Source organism: Phaseolus vulgaris, chromosome 5, assembly GCF_000499845.2.
Source record: "Phaseolus vulgaris cultivar G19833 chromosome 5, P. vulgaris v2.0, whole genome shotgun sequence".
In the NCBI taxonomy this organism is placed as follows: domain Eukaryota; kingdom Viridiplantae; phylum Streptophyta; class Magnoliopsida; order Fabales; family Fabaceae; genus Phaseolus; species Phaseolus vulgaris.
This window is the reverse complement of record NC_023755.2, coordinates 4,185,695-4,199,935: the sequence shown is the minus strand read 5'-3', so window position 1 is coordinate 4,199,935 and position 14,241 is coordinate 4,185,695. Positions and strand designations below refer to the sequence as shown.

At 31.0% G+C, this 14,241-nt stretch overlaps 2 protein-coding genes across 3 annotated transcripts; both read right to left on the bottom strand.

Annotated features, from left to right (window-relative positions):
* Positions 1–822: 822 nt before the first annotated feature.
* On the bottom strand, positions 823–13,564 carry LOC137834919 (DAR GTPase 2, mitochondrial). Of its 2 annotated transcripts, none has more exons than XM_068643159.1 (9): positions 13,425–13,564; positions 4,662–4,852; positions 4,474–4,578; positions 3,773–3,850; positions 2,997–3,153; positions 2,808–2,878; positions 2,226–2,322; positions 1,740–1,939; positions 823–1,291 (listed from the first exon to the last, which is right to left on the bottom strand). In XM_068643159.1, exons 2-9 carry the CDS (start codon positions 4,818–4,820, stop codon positions 1,043–1,045), a joined length of 1,116 nt encoding a protein of 371 aa, XP_068499260.1. In that variant the 5' UTR covers positions 4,821–4,852; positions 13,425–13,564; the 3' UTR covers positions 823–1,042. The 2 variants fall into 2 exon arrangements, with proteins under 2 accessions (XP_068499260.1, XP_068499261.1); XM_068643160.1 differs by having other exon boundaries at positions 4,474–4,527.
* Positions 11,707–13,091, bottom strand: LOC137834918 (putative pentatricopeptide repeat-containing protein At1g03510). Its single transcript, XM_068643158.1, has one exon. It carries the CDS (start codon positions 13,089–13,091, stop codon positions 11,796–11,798), a length of 1,296 nt encoding a protein of 431 aa, XP_068499259.1. The 3' UTR covers positions 11,707–11,795.
* Positions 13,565–14,241: the final 677 nt, after the last annotated feature.

The window sequence follows — 14,241 nt, the reverse complement described above, 5'->3', positions numbered from 1 at the left end:
TTGACCACTCATTCATTTTGGAATATACATTTCTCGGTGTAAAAAATACACTTCAAAATGAAAAGGCTAAAGAGTTGGATTCTTATTGCTTCTCTTTTAATTATTCAATTCAATTTCAGAGGCATTGGAACCACTTCTAATAAAATTCGTCATCTTTGCCTCTATTGTCCCATCCATTTTTGTTCTTTCGTAATGAATTTGGAAAATTCAACCTCACAAAATATACAGATACGTGGTACAATCCCCTCAATCATTTTGCCTTCTTTCATTATTGTAAAAAATAATGAAATAAATATTTTACATTAAGCTGTCACCACTGATAACTTTACCAACACCAAAATTAGTGTCAACATTTTACTTCAAACACGCTCTTAAACTAACTTTAATAGGATAAACCACTTTCAAAATAAGTTTATTTTGAGAATAAAAATTAGAAAAATAATTAAAACATTATGATGATCAGTCATTACAATAATACAATTATTGCAAAAATAACATGGTACAATAGTTGAAGCAAGATACATGTATAAAACTTTGCAAAACTTAAGAAATGCATAAATCTATAACACTATCATAGCCATTATATATATAATTTATAAAACATAAGAAACATTATAAGATAAAATATGTATTCTCTTTCAATTTTTATAATTTGTAAGTAAGTTTTTCCTCCTTTTGTTTTTTCCTTTCATTGTATATGTCTTCATTTATATTTTTAAAAACAAATAACTCTGCCAAAGTGTGCAATCTGAAAGTCAAATGATTTTGGCATTATGCAATTTAAAATTTTATGTTAAAAAATTATTGCACAATTCAAAAATATCTTTTAAAGAGAAAGTGGAGATTTTTGTATTTATGAGTGCAGAAGAAAAATATGGAGGTTGAAACAATCCCCAGAAGAAAGAAAGAGATCTTAATAGCTTCTTGACACATAAACTTCAGTACTCCTAACTCTTAACCAAAAATGGTTATAACAGGAAAAGAAATAGGTTAAATGAAAAGAGAAGCAATGAATAGTCACAAAAATGAAGAGCTCCATGTATCACTGAATCTTTCCGGGAAGATGGTCTAAAATATAATGTCCAATACGGCCAGTACGGAAAAGATTAAGCAACTTCTCAGCTACCTTGTCATGAGCATCTTCACATTTAGCTGAAACATGGAAAACTTCCTGCAAGGCAGTAAACTGCCTATCAATGAGTGCAAGCATTTCATCTTCACAGTTTATATCGCCTTCGAAAGATGAAATTGTTTCATAAAGTGTCCGTCGAACATCCTGCACTATGCAGTCCTGGGAAACCAAAAGTTAAAATGCATGTAATGGTAAACTTTTTGAGAGAAATGACAGATCATATGACATTTTGTTTTAACCAGTCTTTATCAATCAAATGAACAATGGGAAACGAAGAAGATAAATTAACAAATGGAACTTTGTCATCCAAATCGAAATTTCAATTTCTGGTGTCAAACTTTAAATCCTCATGCTGATTATTCACTTGCTCCAGTAGCGTACAAGCCAACTTCCAAAGAAATGCAAAGCTTTTGGCTCCTTTATTAGTTCCCAAATTTTTGCATATTTAACTTGGAACAATTTGGGTTCAATTCTATGATGGATTTCCCTTTCATCATTCTTATGCTCGGCTGTTTATTTTTAAGGGATTACAACTTTCTATTGTTTTAATCATACAGTAGAAAACATTATATGAGCATTAAGATAATACACAATAAATTACAGATACCTGTGTGTGATCTGTCGGGATTTGGCTTTTCTGCTTCATATCGGAGCTAGTCAACTGTTCTGTTGTGCCTTTAAGGAATGATCTATCATCATCCTTTATAGATAGTTTTGCCCATTTCTTGTATTGGTCACTAGAGTTGTGTATAGCTAGAAAATATTGAGCAACTTCTTTTCTCCTGATTAAACAATCCGCAACTGCTCCTGGATAAAGATTGAAATGAAGGTATGAGCGAGAACAACAGGAGAATATCTAAAAGTTACAAAAGCTAACCTAACCATAAATAACAAATTTCCCTTAATTGAAATTCTTTTTGTTCTTAGTTCGCTTGGAAGTTATGATGTACTTATGAAATGAAAATTACTCTACACTAGTTTGGTATAACAAAAGATATGTAGGATGATGCAAAGTTGGGGGAGTGCATTGTGTAGAAACGGAAGAAAATATCAAGGCAAGAAACGGAGCAGAAAGAAAATCAATTAAACATACCTGTTAAAATTAATTTAGATAAAACAGCAACATTAGGAACCTTGGGAGATAAAATAGCTGGAGAGTCAAACACATAGATATTGGGATGGCTACCAATCTGAATGGAAAGCAGAAGTTTCAAAAGTGAGAAAAGCACAAAAGATGTACTAATTCATGTATGAGTGAACAAGAAGCAAAACAAGGAAGGAAGTATGGAGATCATACTAGCATAGATAGGCCAACAAAGTGCACAATATGGACATCAACCTTCTCTAAACATTTAAATACACGACTATTTTCTTCAACTAGAAATTTATCACTTCTAAACTGTTTTCTGAGGTGCAAGTCATCTTATTAACCATGCCAAAAAGCTTCTTCTTTTACTTTCTAAGTATATTCTTAAAAGTATACAGCAGTTGGCTATAAATAATTTACATGTTGGAATACGTAAGATGCATATATGGAGTAAGTCTGTACACCAAAAACCTATCAAGAGTTAAAATTAAGAGTTTTGGTATCCTTCAGCACGACACAGAAAAGTTATAAACTGATAGTCCACATTATGGAAAATTATATAATATATAAAGAAAACAAAGGGCTAACCTTAAAACTTCGAATGTCTTTAGTCTCTCCTGGCTCAGGACTCACAGTTGCATGCTTTAACTTTCCTTTTTCTATAAAATAAAACAGAAAATTTGTGAATAGATATATAAATATATCCACTGGTGTTTCTCACGAGTTGAGCATGTCATTTAGCCTGTTCTACTAGAATTGTAATAATAATTTGAATACCTGATGCACTGATTCTCCCCACTTGATGCAAGGCATTGATAAGTGCCGACTTACCAATATTTGGAATCCCAATTAACATTACTGTAGCAGTATAATCATTGTAACATTGATCATCTCTCCTCAATTCACTCACTTGGCGTTGTATAAGGCTTAGAAGCTACATAAAAGCAAAAATCCTTATTAGTAATTTAGTTCATGAACAATTATAAAATAAGTATTTATTACAAAATAATAATAAAAATAACAATAATAATAAATTAAAAAAAGAGTCTATATAACAATGCAGATAATTGTATTTGTATTCCGTTGCAGAGCATACATTTTTTGTCTCATTTTACCAGTTAAAACGTAGGAACTAGGAGCTCCAATACCAAATATAAAAACTCACTAAGTCAAAATAAAAAGTCCAAGAGGAATATCTAATAGATAGATTGTGCTTACTGCTTAAAAGAGAAGAAAGGTCAAGAGGAGCAGCAGCAATACAGTACAAACGTTTCAGAATCTCTAACTGATATGTTCTGCTTGCTTACTGCTTAAAGATTTAAACAATTTCTCAGTACTATTCATGTGTGCTAGAGACTAAACTACAGATGCATCTTACAGAAATTTATTCAAATCAATTTAAACATGATTGTACACAACAACAGTAAGATTCAAAATTAGAAACTTGGTTCCATGTGCTTTAACATTTTATAAACAACACCAAAACACCATAATAAATAAGACCATTCATTCATGAGGCTATTTGGAAGAATGCAGAAAAAGGGAACAAATACCTGTCTGATGTTCTCCTTGTTATGAGCATTGACTCCACAAGATACGCAGTTCCTTTCCCTAAAATATTCCATCCATGCCTATTCACAAAACATTTATTAAAAAAACAAAATCATTAATTAACAAATCTAAAAGGAATACAATTTCACTAATCCCTCCAAATGATTATTTGAGTGAGTTTGGTTAAACTCCACAAATCAAATTGTTAGAATAGTTTATCAATTTAATTACTAATTTGGTTAGCAAGTTAGCCTACATGGCGTTATTGATTACTCTAGTTACCTTAACTCCCTCGACAGCTTCTCTGTAGAAGCACATTCGCACACAACTTTTCTCATTTAATTTAATTTTCTTTTATCACAACTTTCAATTTTCTCTGCTACCATGTTTTGCAACGAAATACACTGAAAACCAATTCCAGAAGACGAATGCTGAGGTACTCTGACAGTCCTATCTTATTTAGATATTTATTCTTATAAATTAATGTTTCAATTTTAACCATACATGTTTTGCTTTAATTTCAACAGCATGTAACATAAATGTGAAAATTTAGAAATGTTGAACACATTAGACCAAAATGCAAAGACTAAAAACACATATTCCCTCAAACTTCCACGGTTACATACAGATGGAAAGACAGCGGAATTTCCACAAACCTTCAAAACAGTTAAAGAAAATAAAAAAGCTCGAAAAGAAGCCCTACCTTCACATTCGATGCCCCCGCAAGATCCATTTTGTTGAGCGCTATGATTTTTTTCTGCGAAAGTGGATAGTTTCTGAGTATCTCGCATTCGGAGGACAAGGGAATCTGAAAAACGAAAAGAATAGTAGAGCGTGTTAATGAGTTGAAGAAAACGAATAATGATTCGTTAAAATGCGTAACAAACAGACCCTTGCATCTCTGACTTCGACGACGAGATTCACCAACGGAATTCTCTCCGCGATTGCGCGAGAAGCAGCAGCCATAAAAGAATCTCGCCATGCTCCCTTGCTTCTCAGAACTTCCTTTACCGCTGTGCCAATTCGTGTGCCCAAACGCGTCGCTACCATGCTCGCAGAGTTTGTTTGGCGGAGAAGATGAACTGAAAATCCAGTTAATTTTAAAAAACAGTTGAAAAAGAGGGAATGTTTCTTCAAATTTCAAGAGAAAAATATTGTAAAAAATATGAAAGGGAGTGTTGCTAAAAAAATAAATATAAATATAAGTAATAAAAATGTAATATAATTTTTGTATTTGGTTTTTTTCCACATTTTAATATAATTAAATAATAAAATAAAAAATCTATCTACTTTTCTATTAAATACAAAATTTAAAATATTCTCTAAATTTTTTATTTATTTTATCCTTACTTCATATTTTATTTTATTAATTTATTTTGGTTATCTATATATATATAAAGGAGATTCTCCATTATAACTGTTTTTGTTTGTATAAATTTATTTTTCTATTTTATCTTTATATTAATATTTTATTTTGGTTATTTTATAATTACTTAAATTTAAAACTAAAAAAATAGTTAATATTAAATATTAAATTTGAAAAATATGTGTACTACATTTATTATTTTTAATTACTCTCCTTAAATTTATTTAATAAACAGTTTTTATAATTTTTCAGTATACATAAATCATTTATCTTTCTTCCCACTTCCCCCTTACTCTCCTTTCCTTCCCAACGTACCTACTTTCCACACCATTTTTACCATACTCCCATATTTTATGAAAAACTGAAATATTATAAAAAAAATATAATAAAATTAATAAGAGAAAATTGAGGAGAGGAATAAAAATTAAGAATAAATTGATAGTATCTTTTTCATGTTTTATTAATAGTTATAAATTTACAATTTTTATTGTGTTGTAATATGTGAGTTTTTAAAAACAAAAAATCAATAAAAAAGATAAAAAAATACAGTTAACTAAAATATTAAAAAATTATTTAATTTGATTAAAATTTATATTTAATCAAAATAAAACTAAATTGAATAATCGGTAAGTATTACTACTCTATTAGCTATGTTTTGCTAAAATTTATGTGTTTTACATGTGTTCGTATTTATTAAAATAAACTTAAATTTATATGTGTGAATAATAATATTATTTATTCAATTCTAATATTAAACATAATTATATATAAATAAATAAAATATATATATTCGCGAAAACGTCTGTGTTCCGTAGTATTAATAATATATATATATATATATATATTATATTATGTAGTTGATCCCTTAATTATTCATTTATATTAACCTTGATTATATACATTCTACTGTATAAAGATTTGCTTGGACAAAATATATTGATATTTTTACTTAAATAAAATACATATATACTTTCAAATAAAATAAGTATTACACGCTTCTGCATATTCATAATTTTACTAACAATTAATTGAAAAATATGAAAATAATACATTTAAATATATATATAATTCTTTAATAATAATTTTAAAAACTTAAGTGAGAGTTATTTTTAAGAAAGAAAAGTATTTAATTATTTAAAAATAAATAGAAATTATAATAAGGTATTTTTTTATTTATGAGGATTTAGGTTTCCTTTAACTACTTTTATTCTTACCATTTTTCTCTTTATTCTATTAAACTTAATTGAATATCTAAAAAAATATATACATCACCTACACAATAATAAAAATTACCTATAATAAAATTATAAAAAATATATTTTTTATAAAATAAATGATTTAATAATACTTTTGAATTAGATAAAGTATAGAGATAGAAAAGTAGAGAGAAGATATAATAAGATTTTGAATTAGATAAAATATAGAGATAGAAAAGTAGGGAGAAGATATAATAAGATTTTGAATTAGATAAAATATAGAGATAGAAAAGTAGAGAGAAGAGATAATAAGATTTTGAATTAGATAAAGTATAGAGAAGAGATAATAAGATTTTGAATTAGATAAAGTATAGAGATAGAAAAGTAGAGAGAAGAACAAAAATGAGAGTAGGGTGGGGTTGCACGGGATAGGGTTACATTCCAACAACAAAGACTTTCATCATCGAAAATTAGAAAAAGAGTAAAATATAATGTTTGGATCTTTTCTAGGGAATAACCGATGTGAAATCTTAACTATATTGATATTTCTACCATGAAATTTCTTTACTTAAAAGTATAAAATTTTAACTAACTTTATCTCATAAGAAAATTTTTCTTTTACTTACACTTAAACTATCCACAATTTTTCTATATTCTATAAATAGAAACATCTCATAAAAACTTATTCATAAACAAATTTCTAATATCACTTGTGTTATTCGAGTTAAGTTTAAAGAGTAAGAGATACATATAACCTTTATAATATTTTTAAATTCCACCTTTTTCTAATGATAAAAAATAGAAATTATTATTATAATAATAGTAATAATAATTAAAATGAAAAGTATTATTGAATAATTTATTTTATAAAAAATAATGAAAAATATATTTTTTATAATTTTATTATAGATAATTTTTATTATTGTGTAGGTGATGTATATTTTTTTTAGATATTTAATTAAGTTTAACAGAGGTAAGAATAAAGTAGTTAAAAGAAACCTAAATCCTAATAAATAAAAAATACCTTATTATAATTTCTATTTATTTTTAAATAATTAAATATTTATTTTTTCTTCAAAATAACTCTCACATAATTTTTTAAAATTATTATTAAAGAATTATATATATATTTAAATGTATTATTTTCATATTTTTCAATTAATTGTATTGTACAGGATGTTCTACGGACACTTTATGAAACCATTTCATCTTTGCGATATAAATTGTGAAGATGAGATGCTTGCAGTGTTTACTGCCTTGCAGGAAGTTTTCCATGTTTCAGTTAAATGTGAAGAAGATGCTCATGACAAGATAGCTGGGAAGTTGCTTAATCTTTTCCGTATTGGACATTATATTTTAGACCATCTTCCCGGAAAGATTCAGTGATACATGGAGTTCCATGAGGATCATGAAGTATTCGTATCACTGAATCTTTCCGGGAAGATGGTCTAAAATATAATGTCCAATACGGCCAGTACAGAAAAGATTAAGCAACTTCTCAGCTATACCTTGTCATGAGCATCTTCTTCACATTTAACTGAAACATGGACAACTTCCTGCAAGGCAGTAAACTGCCTATGAATGAGGACAAGCTTTTCATCTTCACAATTTATATCACCTTCGAAAGATGAAATTGTTTCATAAAATGTCCGTCGAACATCCTGTACAATACAATTAATTGAAAAATATGAAAATAATACATTTAAATATATATATATATATATATATATATAAAATTCTTTAATAATAATTTAAAAAATTATGTGAGAGTTATTTTTAAGAAAAAAAGTATTTAATTATTTAAAAATAAATAGAAATTATAATAAGGTATTTTTTTTATTAAGATTTAGGTTTCTTTTAACTACTTTATTCTTACCTCTGTTGAACTTAATTAAATATCTAAAAAAATATATACATCACCTACACATTACTAAAAATTACCTATAATAAAATTATAAAAAATATATTTTTCATTATTTTTTATAAAATAAATTATTCAATAATACTTTTCATTTTAATTATTATTACTATTATTATAATAATAATTTCTATTTTTTATCATAAGAAAAATGTGGAATTTGAAAATATTATAAAGGTTATATGGATCTTTTTCTCTTTAAACTTAACTCGAATATTAGAAATTTGTTTATGAAGAAGTTTTTATGAGATGTTTCTATTTATGTTAGAATATAGAAAAATTGTGGATAGTCTAAGTGCAAGTAAAAGAAATTTTTTCTTATGAGATAAAGTTAGTTAAAATTTTTTAAGTAAAGAAATTTCATGGTAGAAATATCAATATAGTCTAAGTATTGTAAGATTTCACAACTGTGATTCCACCTAGAAAATGGAAGAAAAGATACAAACATCATATTTTGCACTTTTTCTTGTTAAGCTAATTTTCGATGATGAAAGTCTTTGTTGTTGGGATGTAACCCTATCCCGTGCAACCCCACCCGTACTCTCATTTTTGTTCTTCTCTCTACTTTTCTATCTCTATACTTTATCTAATTCAAAATCTTATTATCTCTTCTCTCTACTTTTCTATCTCTATACTTATCTAATTCAAAATCTTATTATCTCTTCTCTCTACTTTATCTAATTCAAAAGTATTATTAAATCATTTATTTTATAAAAAATAATGAAAAATATATTTTTTATAATTTTATTATTGTGTAGGTGATGTATATTTTTTTTTAGATATTTCATTAAGTTTAACCGAGGTAAGAATAAAGTAGTTAAAAGAAACCTAAATCCTAATAAATAAAAAATACCTTATTATAATTTCTATTTATTTTTAAATAATTAAATACTTTTCTTTCTTGAAAATAACTCTCACATAATTTTTTAAAATTATTATTAGACAGACACTTTATGAAACAATTTCATCTTTCGAAGGTGATATAAATTGTGAAGATGAAATGCTTGCACTCATTGATAGGCAGTTTACTGCCTTGCAGGAAGTTTTCCATGTTTCAGTTAAATGTGAAGAAGATGTTCTTGACAAGGTAGCTGGGAAGTTGCTTAATCTTTTCCGTACTGGCCGTATTGGACATTATATTTTAGACCATCTCCCCGGAAAGATTCAGTGATACATGGAGCATTTCATCTTCACAATTTATATCGTCTTCGAAAGATGAAATTGTTTCATAAAATATCCGTCGAACATCCTGTACAATACAATTAATTGAAAAATATGAAAATAATACATTTAAATATATATATATATATATATATAATTCTTTAATAATAATTTAAAAAAATTATGTGAGAGTTATTTTTAAGAAAGAAAAGTATTTAATTATTTAAAAATAAATAGAAATTATAATAAGATATTTTTTATTTATTAGGATTTAGGTTTCTTTTAACTACTTTATTCTTACCTCTATTAAACTTAATTAAATATCTAAAAAAATATATACATCACCTACACAATAATAAAAATTACCTATAATAAAATTATAAAAAATATATTTTTCATTATTTTTTATAAAATAAATTATTCAGTAATACTTTTCATTTTAATTATTATTACTATTATTATAATAATAATTTCTATTTTTTATCATAAGAAAAAGGTGGAATTTGAAAATATTATAAAGGTTATATGGATCTCTTTCCCTTTAAACTTAACTCCAATAACACAAGTGATATTAGAAATTTGTTTATGAAGAAGTTTTTATGAGGTGTTTCTATTTATGTTAGAATATAGAAAAATTGTGGATAGTCTAAGTGCAAGTAAACAAAATTTTTCTTATGAGATAAAGTTAGTTAAAATTTTATATTTTTAAGTAAAGAAATTTCATGGTAGAAATATCAATATAGTCTAAGTATTGTAAGATTTCATTCCACCTAGAAAATGGAAGAAAAGATACAAACATCATATTTTACTCTTTTTCTTGGTAAGCTAATTTTCGATGATGAAAGTCTTTGTTGTTGGGATGTAACCCTATCCCGTGCAACCCCACCCCACCCGTACTCTCATTTTTGTTCTTCTCTCTCTTCTCTCTACTTTTCTATCTATATACTTTATCTAATTCAAAATTTTATGACACCCTACAATAGTCGATGAGTCATGGATCATTTCTACCCGATCAAATTTTCAAACAAAGTAAGTCCATATTTACCTCAAAGATTCTCTATTATCCTCATTTCCTTATGATTTTTTCATCAATTTCGGTGGGATTAGTTAAGAAAAGTGATAATCTCAACTTGGTTAACCTCATATTAAGGTCCACTTCAGGGCATGTGGGTCTCCTTCACTTGACTATTTAGGTTAGTTTATCCCACTACACAAGAAGCGTAGCGCTTGCTCATGTGGACCCCGTGGCAGCCCCGGGTCTTCCAATTGTCCTTCAACGAAGTGGATTGGGGAATTGCTGCGATTCTTCCTGAATAGCCTGGATTCTCCCGTCGAGAAATTTGGTTATGTTTAGATTTTAACCATCGAGAAATTTGGTTATGTTTAGATTTTAACCAGTTAAATTGCTTGAATTGGAATTTTCTTTGGAATAAGGAATTTCATGTAAATAAAACTAATTATGTTTTTGGTAGAATCTTAGCACAAATAATTTGGGTTAGAGAGTGATGTGGTTACATTTCTTGATGTTCTGTGTGAGGTTGTATGTTGTGAACATGTTTTTAATGTTTGAGTTTGAAATGAGATTTGTGTAGTTGAAATTTGTTGTGTGTTATCGTCTTTGCGTTAGATTATTGCATTTGATACTTGTATTTATTGAATTGGTTTTGGAAACAACTTTAAAATGAGATTGTGTGGTTGTAGAGGTTTATTTTATGATATTTTCAATTAAGTGAGCCAATTCTTGCTCAAGCGAAAATAGATTTGTCCTTAAACTTGTTTTTAGCTATGTTTTCACTCAAGCGAAAAGCAAAGAATTTCGCTCAAGTGAAAACAACACAAAAATATCAACTCTCTCGGTCAAATTTTTGCTCAAGCGAGTTCATTCTTGCTCTATCTAGGAAAATCTTCTTTCTTTCTTTACTTTTCTTTTTGTCTCTCCAATGAATTAGATTATGTGTGGATGTTTTTATAAATGTGAAGTCAATATTAGTTTGTATATTCAATTGGTTTGTGAAAATTTCAAATGATATGTATTGTACAAAAGAGATTAAATAATGGAATTCATATGAATTTGAGATCATACATTTGAAATATATGTGAGTCAGTCTATATTAAATATTGACACTTATGTTGTAACATAGATTATTTGTATCATTAATGATATAAGTTAAAATTTAACTGTATTAAAATCTAAGATATCAAGTGGTACACACTATAATATATGCAAATGCATAACCTACAACCTATATTGTATTACCATTATTCTTGAATGCAATTGTAAATATAAGTATTGAATTTGATGAAATGTTAAGTTTATAAAATGAGAGAATGGCAATTGTTTCCTTCACTTGCCATGATTCCAAACAACAAGAACAGAAAGATGATCAGAGCTCAGAATACACAACCCAACTACTTCCGGCGGCTGCCCTGACCCCCTTCTCCTTCATCTCCCTTCTCACCCTCTGCGCCTCCTCCATCCTCCCCACACTCGCATACATCTTCCCTAACAGCACAAAATTACCAGCATTCCCCGGCTCCACCTCCGCCAACGCCCGCGCCGCAACCTCCGCCAGCCGCAACTCCCCAAAATTCCTACAAGCCCCAAGCAGCGCCCCCCACGCCTTCGCCGTCACCTCCACCGGCATCCCCCGAATCACCGCATACGCCTCCTGCAACCTCCCCGCTCTTCCCAAAACATCCACCAAACACGAGTAATGATCACTCCCCGGCTCCACACCATACTCCCCCCGCATCCTCGCAAAAAACCGCAGCGCCTCATCCGCTAAGCCAGCATGACTGCACGCCTTCAAAACCCCGAGAAACGCAATACCGTCAGGCCGCACGCCGGCGGCCTTCATCTGCCGGAAAATCTCCAGCGCAGTCTCCGCCTGGCCGTGGAAAGCGCAGGTCGAAATCAAACTGCTCCACGCAACAACGTCCTTGTCCTCGTCCCTCATCGTCGAAAACATCAAACTGGAACAGCGAAGAGAACCGCATCTTCCGTAGGCTTCGACCATCGCGCTGCTGAATTGGTGGTGCGGGTGGATGGAGTTCCTGACAGCGTAACCGTGGATCTCTTTGATTAGGTTAAGCGCGGCGAGGTTGACGCAGGCGGGGAGGAGGGATAAAAGTGTAATTAGGCGCGGTTTGAGGTTGTGGAGGCGCATTTGGCGATAGAAGGAGATGGATTGGAGGGGGTGGGAGGGGGCGAGGGCGGAGATGATGGGGTTGAAGGTGGAGTCGGTGGGGGCAGTGTCGAGGGAGTGGAAGAGGCGGAGGGCGAGGGAGAGGTTGTTATTGTGGGCGTGGAGGGAGATGATGGAGTTCCAGACGACGACGTTTCGGTGTGGGTGGGGGGTTTGGAGGAAGAGGTGGTGGGCGAGTGGGAGGGAGAGGCGGGAGCCGTAGAGGTGGAGAAGGGCGGAGGCGACGAAGGGGTTGGAGAGGAAGGAGGACTTGGCGGCGTGGGCGTGGAGGGAGGTGGCGAGTAGGGGGAGGTTGAGGGCGGTGCAGGACTTGAGGGTGAGAGAGAGGAGGTGGGGGTCGAGTGGGAGGAAGAGGGCGGAGTGAAGGTGGTGGAAGAGAGAGATGGCGAGGTCGTGCCGGGAGTTGGACACGTGGGAGGACATGAGTTTGGTGTGGTGGAGTAAGAGGTGGTGGGTGCCGGAGCACGACACCATCTTTCACTGTCTATCACCACCTAAGGGCTTCGATTTCTCCTATGGGAGAAGAGACTCCACCTGGGTTGAGAATTTTTTTGATGGATGGTACAATTTTAACTTCATTTTATGCTACAAATTTATTCAATTCAAATTTTGTTAAATAATAAAGTTAGGATAAAAATTATTTCACCTTTACAGATAGAGAGAAGGGCACCAGTTCATCTAAACTAGTACAGTTGTTAGAACAATGACTGAGACTGTAATAACATTCATAGACATACAATATAACAAAACATTCATAGAGATACAGGATAACAAAACACTAGTCTGCATTCAAAAGCTTGAGCATACCTGAAGCCGAGAAAAGGAACTTTCCCCAGGAATGAGAAGAAAGGCAAGCAAGGGGGAATAGCGATAAGTGGTTCTCTTATAAGGGGAATCACCCACAGCCATCAAAGCAGCAGCAGCAGCATCAGAAAGGACAAGACAACCTCCATATGAGCATAAAAACTCCAAAAATGGCAGAGAATACAAGCAGTGAACGAATATTTAAGGATGTCATTGCTGAAAGTTAACAACAAAACAAACATCAGAAGAAGAACTAGTCAGCTTCAGAACCACAATTACCTCAATAAAGCATTACTACTCTGAATTCAATTTCTTCCATAATCTAGTCTTGTTTGTATTATAAATAAAAACTATAAATAAGAATACACTACTTAGATAGCAAGCTCTCTCACTCTCCCCACCACTCTCTCAAAATGACATTTTCAATATTATCTATAAATTAAATTTCATTACTTTGTTTAAAGAAAATGTCAATAAATAAAAATAACATTGCATTGCGCAGATTAAACTTCTAACAATAATGCAAAAAACTGCACTCAATTAAATCCAATTTGGAGCTATTCTGCAGCACAATAAAAAAAGAGCCCTAATAACCAAAATCACAATTCAACCCTAATTCCACACCTCCCAAGGCACCACCGGACCACCGTCGACCTGCAACCCGCGACCACCGCACGAACCGCAACCTGCAACCACCGCACGAACCGCCACCACCGCACACACGAAACTGGATTGCCGCACCACCTAGAAGAAGCTGCGCTAAAATGGATTTTGTCGTTCTTATCAGTAGCAGATTTTAAGGTTTATTTGAAGGGGTTTT

What these genes read in the sequence shown, in the direction of transcription:
- LOC137834919 (XM_068643159.1), bottom strand. Translation starts at nt 4,820, where the DNA reads ATGGTAGCGACGCGTTTGGGCACACGAATTGGCACAGCGGTAAAGGAA. An exon ending in ACAAGGAGAACATCAGACAG is followed by an intron (nt 3,154 to 3,772) that starts GTATTTGTTCCC and finishes GCTTTTATGTAG; the next exon opens with CTTCTAAGCCTTATACAACG. An exon ending in AAGACATTCGAAGTTTTAAG is followed by an intron (nt 2,323 to 2,807) that starts GTTAGCCCTTTG and finishes CTTTCCATTCAG; the next exon opens with ATTGGTAGCCATCCCAATAT.
- LOC137834918 (XM_068643158.1), bottom strand. Translation starts at nt 13,091, where the DNA reads ATGGTGTCGTGCTCCGGCACCCACCACCTCTTACTCCACCACACCAAA.